General features: G+C 36.0%; 2 protein-coding genes across 3 annotated transcripts; both read left to right on the top strand.

The window, feature by feature from the left end:
* Nucleotides 1-1,447: 1,447 nt before the first annotated feature.
* Nucleotides 1,448-2,467, top strand: LOC133788285 (uncharacterized). The gene has a single exon (XM_062225711.1). It carries the CDS (start codon nt 1,831-1,833, stop codon nt 2,335-2,337), a length of 507 nt encoding a protein of 168 aa, XP_062081695.1. The 5' UTR covers nt 1,448-1,830; the 3' UTR covers nt 2,338-2,467.
* Nucleotides 2,468-5,980: 3,513 nt separating this feature from the next.
* Nucleotides 5,981-11,508, top strand: LOC133788287 (phytochrome A-2). Of its 2 annotated transcripts, none has more exons than XM_062225713.1 (5): nt 5,981-6,375; nt 6,898-8,976; nt 9,451-10,267; nt 10,608-10,898; nt 11,033-11,508. In XM_062225713.1, the coding sequence occupies exons 2-5, from the start codon at nt 6,921-6,923 to the stop codon at nt 11,247-11,249; spliced, it is 3,381 nt and encodes a 1,126-aa protein (XP_062081697.1). In that variant the 5' UTR covers nt 5,981-6,375; nt 6,898-6,920; the 3' UTR covers nt 11,250-11,508. The 2 variants fall into 2 exon arrangements, with proteins under 2 accessions (XP_062081697.1, XP_062081696.1); XM_062225712.1 differs by having other exon boundaries at nt 6,910-8,976.
* The last annotated feature ends 498 nt before the right edge of the window (nt 11,509-12,006 follow it).

Genomic DNA, 12,006 nt, shown 5'->3' on the forward strand with positions numbered 1-12,006 from the left:
TGGTGTTAACCCTAATAGAAAACATAAATTATATGTATTTACATAATTTACTTTTTATAAATAATTTTTAACCTTTTGAATAAATACATGGTCCAAAGTTAATTTTTAAAAATAAATGGTCAAAACGAATGATCTGCCAAAATATAGTGTTCAAATAATCGATCTATCTGATCTTATTTTTAATTTTTTGACAAACATTAGGTCCACAAGTCAATTTTCAAAAATAAAGGGTCCCAATGGGTAATCGGCTAAAATACAAGGTTCAAAATGGTATGAACCCTTACAGAAAACATACATTACTTTTTATAAAGAATTTTGGAATATTTGCGGCGAAAGTACCAAAGTTATTACGTTTGTAGCACTTAAGTACCCAAGTTATTTTTTTGCCGGCGAAAGTACCTTCCATTCATATTTTATTGCAGTTTTTTATTTGTCGCCAAGTCCACCACGTGATATCAAATTTGCTTATAACCTGGGTACTTTTGCCGCAAATATCTCATAACTTTTGTACTTTTGCAACACATATTTATTAAATTAAGTATTTTCACCACAAATATTTATTTAATTTGGTACTTTCACCAACATGTTTCAAACACACTTAACAGTTGAAACTGACGGTTGCAACAAAACATGGACGAAATGTACTTTCACCGACAAAAAATAACTTGGGTACTTAAGTGCTACAAACGTAATAATTTGGGTACTTTTACCGCAAATATCCCAATAATTTTTTACTTTTTGAATAAGTACATGGTCCAAACGTTAATTTTTAAAAACAAAGGGTCAAAACAAGTAATCGACTAAAATACAATGTTCAAATAATCGATCTATCTATTCCTATTTTTAACCTATTACCAAAACACGATGTCTAAAAGTTAGTTTTTAAAAATAAAAGGTTCAAACGGTTAATCGGCCAAAATAACCCTTACATAGAACATAAATTTTTTTATACATAATTTATATATTTTTATAAAAAAAACCACGCAAAATATATAGTAGCAACACGTTTTTGAACTTTGTTTTCAGTACTTTAATTATTCAATATTTCTTGAAAACCTACATGAAGTTCGCTATACAATGAACATCATCATAAAAAATATAAATTGTGGTCAAGACATCCTCACGTGTCTTTATAAAAAATATGTTGTACGAGTAGCGTAAAAATGAATTCCTACCCCCACAATCTACTTAAAAATATTTCAAATATATATATTGTTAATAATCACAAAAAATTGAGCTAAGAGGGCCATTATGTTTTCTAATTTTTATAATAAAATATCACTAAATTGTTAAACCTAAAAACTTTACCTCTTTTAAAAAAAGTCATTTTCTTTACTTGCTTACTCATATAAGCACGCCATCAAATGATTACCACGTCCCCCAACCTCTATTATTGTTTATTTGTTAAGAAAGAAATTGGAAGTCTTTTTAAACGTACAAATTTAATAATAAACAGCAAAATAAATAAATAAACGGGAAGTTTTTTTTTTTAGAACAACAGGAAGATAGTTAGTTAATTAATTAATTAATTAGGCAAAGTTGTGCTTTGTGGTGTTTGTTATCCAGGGTTGGGGAACTTAAGACCTGCAAAAAGCAGGGGAACTTTTTTTTTTTTAATTGATTATTTTGGCCATAAACCTAAATAGTCTCCATCGCTCTCCCTTGGAAAGTTTGATTCTGTTAAAAAACTCTACTGGATTTTCTGTTTTTCTCAAGAAAATCCAACATTTTCCATGAAATTTGTGGAAAAAAAAAATTCCTTTCTGTAATCCATGAAAGTGATCCTTCTTTGGAATTTTGCTCTTTGTAATACCCGTTTGATAAAGTTTGATGTCTGTGCCAGATAAGGAGATCTCAACCGTTGAAGACTGTGTTGGTGCCGGTGGTGGAAATGGAGGTGATGATGGTGATGGTGATGATGACGATGAGAGTGGTGGGGTCCAAGGAAGAGATGAGCAAAAACCGAAGAAGAGAGCCAAATGGCATGGCTGTTATGGGTTTTCAATGAATTTTGGAAAAGCCAGACACTTGGTCCTTGGTCCATTCACCAAGGCCCAAAGAAAACGCTCCAGAAAAACCCATATAAAGGCTTCTTCTAATTCTTCTGCACTTGTTGCTGCCCCAAATGCTTCTAGTTCCTCTTCTTCAGGTAAAGGTTGTTGCTTATGTATCAAGAAATCTGGAATTGGGGAATCATCTTTTGGGTCTCCAACTAGTGATCCCAATGATCCAACCTTTACTTATGATGTGCTGAAAGTTTTGATTGAGAGGAATGATTTCTATTCCAAAGAATGCAATTCCCATTTAGATGATTCTAAATCATGTTGTAGAGAATGAGGTCAATTCATATTTTTCTGTTCTATAATTTATTGATGATAACAATGTCTTTGGAAGCAACGCTTCAAAATTTTCTCAAGGAGTTTGAAAAAGATTATACTGAGTTTCTATATTGAGTATAGAAAAGTTTTATGAGGGTGCAGCATCCCTTCGGAGATCATTGAAGACTTGGAAGCCATGTCTTTAAGTCTTCACTGTTTGATGTTTAATTTAGGGTGAGAAAGAGAAAATGTGGGTAGATTTTGACACTTGTTTTTTCACAATAGCTATGGAGAAAGACCAAGCTTGGTCATAAGCTGTTGTTGAGTTGTTCTATAGGTATATAAAACCCGGATGCAACTTTTGATTATGAAATGATTCAAATTTATATAGCCATTATATATGTATGTGTGTGTAATTGCTCCCACTCCACAAGGTTTAAAGTTCCAGTCCCTCCAGGATATCTGGTAATTGTTATAGTTTATTGCTCTTAAAATATTATAGGGTTAGTCCAGGAGCTTAAAATGTGTGGATTCTTGTGTCGTGTTGTGTTGCTCCTGAATAATTAGTTGAAACTTATTGGATTTGATATCTCCTAAAGTGCAGTTTAAGGCTGTCAACCAAATCAGGGCTCATATACTAAACACTGTGCAATTAGATTATGAAGTGACTGTTTTTTTCCTCCTCTTTTGGTATTGTTTTTACATTCGTTGTAGAACGAAAAGAGATATTAAACTTTTGAGTGACATGACTAAGCTCAACTTCTTTCTTGTTCCAATTGGGCAAGAGTTTGAGACACCATACCACAGTTTGTTTTAAGGATAATTATAATTAATCGGATGTACCCAAAGGGACCACTTTGTGTTTGTGGATGGTACTTAACCCATAGCAGATGGATGATATTCATGAGTTGGAAAACAATGTTAGGAATTCTGAGCTCTATATATGGCTGGCCCTTCTCTCTATTATTATAGGATATTTGGATCATAATGCTTGAAAGAAATGCAATGTAATTTAAAAACAAAAAAAAAGCATATAACCATACCTGATAACAGTATAGAGATAACATAAAAGAAAGAAACTTTTTTTAACCGCTTATAAGTTATTTCAGATCCATGAAGCTTATGGTAGTTTTACTAATTACGGTTTACTGCCGTATGTTATTGTTGTATTAGGGTTGTGCAAAGTTTATCCAATCTAATTCGAATGTTTAGACTTTGAAGATTTAAATTGGATCGGATCGGTTGTTGGATGATATATGTAAAAATTCAATACAACCGAACTGATACAATTGTATATATATTTTAAAAATATATTTATTTATTTAGGATTATGCTTATAACTTATGTTGCATTTGTACGGTGTTGTACCATTTTAAACAAATTAATTTTTCTATTTATAATATTATGAATTATTTAAACAGATTTAGCTAAATAAATGCTCAAAAACATTGGATGGATTCAATCCAATCAAATACATAAGCACGCGGGCACATCTAATTGATAGAATTGATCAATTCTAATGGACTATTGGATCAGGCCAGTTGAGACAAGCTAATTGGATTTGATTGGTTGTAAAAACCCAACATCCAATAGATAATTGGATCGGACTTCATTTGCCTAAAAATATTGGATGTGATGTAACAAACATCCTTGATAGAACATTTAGAAAGGGATTTCAATTTCAATAATGTATTTGGTCAAATGATGAGACTCATTATTATTGCCAAGTTGAGGCTTAAATGGTTAGAATTTGAGGTGGGTGGGTGTAAAAGGGGAATATATTTTGAATTTTGAAATTAGTGCATCTGTGAATGTGTATATTTTATATTGAAAACTTAAAGCAATCTGAGCCAAGTTTAGGTGATGGTATATTACTTGGTGAACCAACTAAATGTCTCCTCTTTTCTACAACTTGATCTGCAAAGTGGTCTGGTGTTGAAGATCTCTATATACCTGTATTCCAAATGGTACACACTTTCCTTGTGATCTGAGGTTAATCATAATAGCACTACTTTTGTTTGCTAAAAATCCCACAAAAATGTCAAATTCATTGCTTAAAAACACATAGGCATAGATTTTGATTTTCTTCTGATTTATGTAGAAGGAACAACCATGTTCACACCTCCTTACTAAGTAAAAAAAGTACATTGTATACGACTCTACCAACACACTTGTCTGCACTTGGGATGAAGAGATCACATGATTATACCAAGGCATTACACATAAGTAGATACAAGAAGGAATGTTCCTCAATAGCAAACAAAGACTCCTGTAGATATGAAAGAAGTCTCTCCTTAGTCCTATATATCTATCTATCCATCTAGCTAGCTAACTATTCCTTCATACTTTTAATGGCGTAAAAGGATAACCTTCACTCTATCTAGTTTGACATCTTGCTAATCAAAGCTTTTGAAAGAGACTTATTACAAAAATTCAATGGAACAAGCTCTCATACTCTTGTGCCACTAATTCACAGAAGTTGGAAAAACAATGTGTATTGCCGCTGTGACCAAATATTTTTGGGATTTTTTATTGGTGGGGAGAGGAGACAAGGAGAAGGGTGGCCCATATTCTCCTATGTCATTGTTGGGCCGATTCCATTAACATGCGCCCTCATCCTTTTGCACACACACTCACAACTAGTGCCCAGATTCGTTCTCTCAGCAAGATAAAAGAGAGATAAGGATGGCCAGATATACACAAAAGGTAAAGTTATAGATAGGTAAAGCATGTAATGTGGATCTGAAGTGGGCCCCACATTTTGTTTTTCTTTTGGGCCTGATGTGGGCCCTACATGGTTATTATTAGAGACTAAATCTGTATAATATAGTAATCATATGATAAAATTATGGGCCGAATCTGATGTTGTTGAGTTGAGCGTGATGACACTCGAAAACGTGACCCACAAAACAAAACAAAACCAAGAGACAGAATTAGAGTTAGATGTGAGTTGATAAAATCTGATCCACAGTTAACAAACAAGATAGACCTTCGCACGTGACCGCTGCAAGTGCCGTAACGCAATCTTTTGTTGGCATTCCAGTCACTGGCATGGGCTATGGACTATGCACTATTCCTTTCCAGTATGTCTCTCCCCCCCCTCTCTCTCTAACTTTACTCACTCAAAAATAGTTACCTTTTGGTATTAATTAAACCTTTTCTTTATTTATTTTTAAGACCCTTTGATTATTCTAAACCCAAGTTTTGAGTTAGTGTTGGTTAATATCAATTCTCCACTCATTAAATAATAAACAAGTGGTAAAAAACAAGTTCAATCAGTGAAAATATAATTTTATCTATCTGGCACGTGCGTATTTTACCTTTTTACAACTTGCAGAAAAGGAAAGTCATGTGTTACTGTACGGTAACCCAATCCCGATTCTCCATTGTTTTTTTTTCAAAGCACAAAACTCAAATACAATTAAAAAGGGTTTTGGTTTTGGATTAAATTTCCAGTTTTTAAATCTGGGTTCAACTTATTTAATTTAAATTTGAGATTCAATTTTTTTCTTTCTTTTTTATCCATTTACAAAAAAAAAAAGAAAGGCCTTGGGCTATATGCTATATATGGGGGTCGTCAACCAACGCTGTTATCCATCTTTGGAAACCAAACCGCTCTTCCGACGTAGTTTTGGCTTTTCCACTATCCATGTTAAATTTGAGAGTGTTGTCTACTTTATTGCAATATTATATTGTTTATTATACAGCGAAAACCCAATTGAGTAGGTTTATCGTTTTTGTCTCACTGAATAATTATATAATATATAAAATTTATATATATATATGTTGTATTGCTTAGCACGGGGGTCTGATGGGGAGAGCAGTGGCGAGGTGGGACCACAGACAGCAGAGGCGGTGATCGATATTTTGTGGGTTTTCCAGGAAATGGGAATTTGAGAGTCTGGTTGGCACGGTCGGGAATTTCGTTTCCAAGCTATATTTCACTCGGATTTTGTGCTATTCAAATATGGTTGAAGCTGAAGAGTACTGGGTCTGAGTTAAAGGGGGTTCTTTCCTTTCCTTCATTTGTTTCTGCTTCCAACTTTTTCTTGACCAGGTTGGACTTCACAAGACTAAAATACTTTTTTTTGCCCATATTTTCCCCCCTTAGTGATCAACCGTTTTCTTTAGTTTATGAGATAGTTGGGTAAGTTTTAGTTTGTTGTTTTGGTTGCGAGTGCCTCTTTTCTTGCTATGATACTGGAAATTAGTATGGCTTACTTTGTGTAGTCTTTTGTAAATTATTAGCTGATACCAACTGTTAAAGTTTGTTACTATATATATAAATATATTTATATATATATATATATATATATGTAAGTAGATTTTACTGAATGAATATGATTGTCTGTTGTAGTATTTAGATTTGGGTAAGTTTTTTGGATCAAATCATCTGGGGCTTAAGTTAACTCGCTAGTTTAAATCAAGATTTCTTATAATATTACTTGGCCTTTTAGAATCAAAGTTTGTTGATAGAAAGACTTGTAATTTATTTTCAAATGAGCATGCTAATGGTTTCGTATGCTATGTCTTGAATATTTATTTGTTTTCTTATGATACTTTTGTTCTTAATTTAAAGTTTATTTTCCAGCTTCGTTGAAGATGTCTTCGTCAAGACCGAGCCACTCGTCCAGCAATTCAGGGCGATCTAAACACAGTGCTAGAATAGTTGCTCAAACAACTGTTGATGCAAAGCTCCATGCTGAGTTTGAGGAGTCAGGTAGTTCCTTTGACTACACGAGTTCAGTACGTGTTAGCAACTCAGTTTCTGCGGATCTACAACCAAGGTCTGACAAAGTAACCACCGCTTATCTTCACCACATACAAAAAGGCAAGCTGATCCAGCCATTTGGGTGCTTGCTGGCCTTGGATGAGAAAACTTTGAAGGTCATTGCATACAGTGAGAATTCACCTGAAATGCTGACCATGATCAGTCATGCGGTCCCAAGCGTTGGAGATCACCCTGTTCTAGGCATTGGAACAGATATGAGGACCATTTTTACTGCTCCCAGTGCCTCTGCATTGCAAAAGGCCCTGGGATTTGGAGATGTTTCTCTATTAAATCCCATATTAGTTCATTGCAAGACCTCTGGAAAGCCCTTTTATGCAATTGTTCACCGGGTAACTGGTAGCTTGATCATTGACTTTGAGCCAGTGAAGCCTTATGAAGTCCCCATGACTGCTGCCGGGGCCCTGCAATCATACAAACTAGCAGCGAAAGCAATTACTAGATTGCAGGCTCTGCCTAGTGGGAGCATGGAAAGGCTTTGTGACACTATGGTCCAAGAGGTCTTTGAACTCACGGGGTATGACAGGGTGATGGCCTATAAATTTCATGATGATGATCACGGGGAGGTGGTGTCTGAGACTGCAAAGCCTGGTCTGGAACCATATTTGGGTTTGCATTACCCAGCTACTGATATTCCTCAAGCTGCAAGATTTTTATTTATGAAAAATAAGGTTCGTATGATTGTTGATTGTTGTGCAAAACATGTTAAGGTGTTTCAGGACGAGAAGCTTCCATTTGATCTAACCTTGTGCGGTTCAACTTTAAGGGCTCCTCACAGCTGCCATTTACAATACATGGAGAACATGAATTCCATTGCTTCTCTGGTTATGGCTGTAGTAGTCAATGATGGAGACGATGAGGGTGACAGCCCTGAATCTGTGCAGCCACAAAAGAGAAAGAGACTCTGGGGTTTAGTTGTGTGCCACAACACAACTCCAAGATTTGTTCCTTTCCCTCTGAGGTATGCCTGTGAGTTCTTGGTTCAAGTATTTGCCATCCATGTGAATAAGGAGTTAGAACTAGAAAATCAGATCGTTGAGAAGAACATTCTGAGGACCCAAACACTATTGTGTGATATGCTGATGCGTGATGCACCATTGGGTATTGTGTCACAAAACCCAAGTATAATGGACCTAGTGAAATGTGACGGGGCTGCTCTCTTGTACAAAAACAAGATATGGAGGCTAGGAATCACTCCAAGTGATTCCCAGATTCTTGACATAGTATCGTGGCTCTCTGAGTACCATATGGATTCCACTGGTTTGAGTACAGACAGCTTATGTGATGCAGGCTATCCTGGGGCTCTCTCTCTAGGGGATATAGTATGTGGAATGGCAGCTGTGAGGATAACATCCAAGGACATGATTTTCTGGTTTCGGTCCCACACTGCTGCAGAAGTCAGATGGGGTGGTGCGAAACATGACCCAGGTGAGAAGGATGATGCAAGGAAGATGCACCCAAGATCTTCGTTCAAGGCTTTTCTTGAGGTTGTCAGGACAAGGAGCTTTCCTTGGAAGGATTACGAAATGGATGCAATCCATTCTTTGCAGCTTATACTGAGGAATGCATTCAAAGATATGGACACTTTGGATTCAAACACTGTGACTGTCAATACAAAGCTCTCTGACTTAAAAATTGAAGGGATGCAAGAACTTGAAGCTGTGACAAGTGAGATGGTCCGTTTGATTGAAACAGCCACAGTGCCAATTTTGGCGGTGGATGTTGATGGGCTGGTTAATGGGTGGAACACAAAAATTTCTGACTTGACTGGTCTTCCAGTTGAGAAAGCAATTGGGAAGCATTTACTGACTCTTGTGGAGGATTCATCAACTGACGTTGTCAAATCAATGTTAGACTTGGCATTGGAAGGTATGTAATTGCCATTTTATAAATTGGGTTACTTTCAATATCCCTCTTACTTACCTGAAAGACTATTTGCATACATGTGTTTACATATGAACAACCATATAAGCATGTTCCTGCATTTGTTAACCAGTGCACTCTGTTTAGAATGAACATGTGCTACTCACTAGGAGGACTGTCTGTATGCATGTGCTTGCTTGAGAATGACCTTTTAAATTTTTATGTATATGCTAACCAGTACATTGACAGTTTAGAATGAATATGCACAGAATGATTGCTCTTCTACCCCCTTCTTTATTCCAGTTTCTCTCCATTCATCTTTTATTCTGCATTACCTTGTCATGTGTGTACAGTTATATGTTTCTTTCTAAGAGGAAAGGGTGCCGGCTGGAGAAATCACCAGTTTTTGTAATAAATTTTTTGTTATCTTTGCCCCCCTTAATGGAGATAATTAAGTAGTTTGACTATGTTTCTTTTCAGGCAAAGAGGAAAGGAACATTCAATTTGAGATCAAAACTTATGGTTCTAGGAATGACTCTGGTCCCATCAGCTTGGTAGTGAATGCTTGTGCGAGTAGGGACCTTCATGGAAATGTTGTTGGGGTGTGTTTTGTGGCCCAAGATCTTACTGCTCAGAAGACTATTTTGGACAAGTTCACTCGAATCGAAGGTGATTACAAAGCAATTGTACAAAACCGGAACCCATTGATACCCCCAATTTTCGGCAGTGATGAATTTGGCTGGTGTTCCGAGTGGAATCCAGCAATGACGAAGATAACTGGTTGGAAACGGGAAGAGGTCATTGATAAAATGCTTATGGGAGAGGTTTTTGGGATAAACATGGCATGCTGCCGTCTCAAAAATCAGGAGGCCTTCATAAATCTTGGTGTCGTGCTGAATAATGCCATGACAGGTCAGGAATCTGAAAAGATTCCTTTTGGGTTTTTGGCGCGGAATGGAAAATATGTAGAGTGCCTGCTTTGTGTAAGTAAGAAATTGGACAGGGAGGGTTCAGTCACTGGGGTCTTTTGCTTCTTGCAGCTTGCTAGCCTAGAACTGCAGCAAGCACTTCATGTCCAGCGCTTAATGGAGCAAACTGCTGTGAAGAGATTGAAAGCATTAGCATATATGAAGAGACAGATCCGCAATCCGTTGGCTGGAATAATATTTTCAAGAAAAATGATGGAAGATACTGAGTTGGGAGGTGAACAGAAACAGCTTCTGCATACTAGTGCCCAGTGCCAGCGGCAGCTTAGCAAGATTCTTGATGACTCTGATCTTGATAGCATCATAGACGGGTATGTATGGTTATGTCGAAAATATATCTTTCTCGGTATCAGGCAGAAAAATCATGCAATTTTTATTTTGTTAAACTGTACAATGTCTGCTTTTCTACCGAGTCTTCAAATTACCATGGATGGCATGGTCTCTCATGTTTGATTGCTGCTGCTTTAGAGTATCCCATATGCTGCCATATTTAAATTCGTTTCTAGTTTAGTTTCAGATCCTAGGAAAGACTTTGTACATATCTATCTATCGACATGTATATTCGTTTGCGCAACTATTTGCAGTAAGTCTGGTTTCAGTCTTTGATAATGTGGTCACTTATTCTATCGTGTTATCTTCGTTCCACAACAGCTATTCCGATCTGGAAATGGCTGAGTTTACTCTGGGTGACGTATTGGTTGCTTCTATGAGCCAAGTCATGATGAAAAGCAAAGCGAAGGGAATCAACATAGAACAAAATGCAGCAGAAGAGACCATGAATGATACCTTATATGGTGACAGTCTCAGGCTCCAACAAGTCATATCTGACTTCTTACTAATAGCAATTAACTTTACACCAAGTGGAGGTCAGATTGTTATAGTTTCCAACCTGACCAAAGATCAGCTAGGAGAGTCTGTTCATCTTGTGCGGCTAGACTTGAGGTACCCTTTTTCGCGTAACTCAACAATTCTTTAACCATAAAGGCATACAAAAAGTTCTTTATTACTTAGAACTGAATCAATATCATGTTTCTTTATTGGGCTGCTGCTCTTTTTTTCTTTTTTTCTGGGATCAGATTGATTCATACAGGTGTGGGGATACCGGAAGCGTTACTGAACCAGATGTTTGGAAACGAAGGTGATGTATCTGAGGAGGGCATCAGCCTGCTAATCAGTAGGAAACTGGTGAAGCTGATGAATGGAGATGTGCAGTATCTGAAAGAAGCTGGCAAGTCGACTTTCATCATATCTGTTGAGCTTGCTGCAGCTCACAAGGCAAACGCTTCTAAATGAAGTTGGGAGAGAGTGTGTGTGAGAGAGAGAGAGGAGAGAAAAAAAAAAGGATTCTAACGTTCTACTCTGGCAAATGGCAATGGCGTGTTATTTATAGTTTATAATGAATGTATTCATGACACAAGCAATATAGCTTTTAACATGTAAATATGTATGTTTTTCACGATTTTATGTTCTTCCCTTTTTCAAAGCCAAGTTTTGTTGGTGTCTTTAATAAACAAAATTTTGTGAAGAAAATGATCACTGCTTTTTCTCTTTTTTTTTTTCGTTTTAAATGAAAATATTTCTGCTTATTGCCGTTGATTATTATTTATAGAAGTGCTAGTTATAATAATGAATTTTCTCTCTTCCGTCTTTATAAAATACATGTTCGATACTGTAAATACATTATTATTTCTCTTGCTCTTTTTTTTTTCTTTCTCGTATGCTTTTTTATATGTATATCAGTGAGGAGCTACAACATGGGGGAGACGAGGGTGGAGCATTATCCGACAGTGAAAAACATTAATAATATATGGTAACTAATTGGATTAAAGAAAGACTCGTGATATATGCACCTAAACATACTCTTAAAAAAATATTTATTGAATGTTTATTGAGCTTTTCAGTATTATAATTATTGAAATATTAAAAGTTTATTTGATTCTTTTTATTAATACGAGTGTGTCTTGATACTATTTTGGGTTATAGCTAAACATATACCTAATTTAGTCAAATTAAAATAATAAAAAACACTCTCATAAAGTACTGTAGTAAA

The sequence above is a fragment of the Humulus lupulus genome, chromosome 7 (genome assembly GCF_963169125.1).
Source record: "Humulus lupulus chromosome 7, drHumLupu1.1, whole genome shotgun sequence".
NCBI lineage: Eukaryota > Viridiplantae > Streptophyta > Magnoliopsida > Rosales > Cannabaceae > Humulus > Humulus lupulus.

Excerpts from the sequence above, each read along its gene's own strand:
- LOC133788285 (XM_062225711.1), top strand. The coding sequence starts at position 1,831 with ATGTCTGTGCCAGATAAGGAGATCTCAACCGTTGAAGACTGTGTTGGT.
- LOC133788287 (XM_062225713.1), top strand. The coding sequence starts at position 6,921 with ATGTCTTCGTCAAGACCGAGCCACTCGTCCAGCAATTCAGGGCGATCT. Across the intron at positions 10,268-10,607 it reads CTTGATAGCATCATAGACGG|CTATTCCGATCTGGAAATGG; the intron begins GTATGTATGGTT and ends GTTCCACAACAG. Across the intron at positions 10,899-11,032 it reads CTTGTGCGGCTAGACTTGAG|ATTGATTCATACAGGTGTGG; the intron begins GTACCCTTTTTC and ends TTCTGGGATCAG.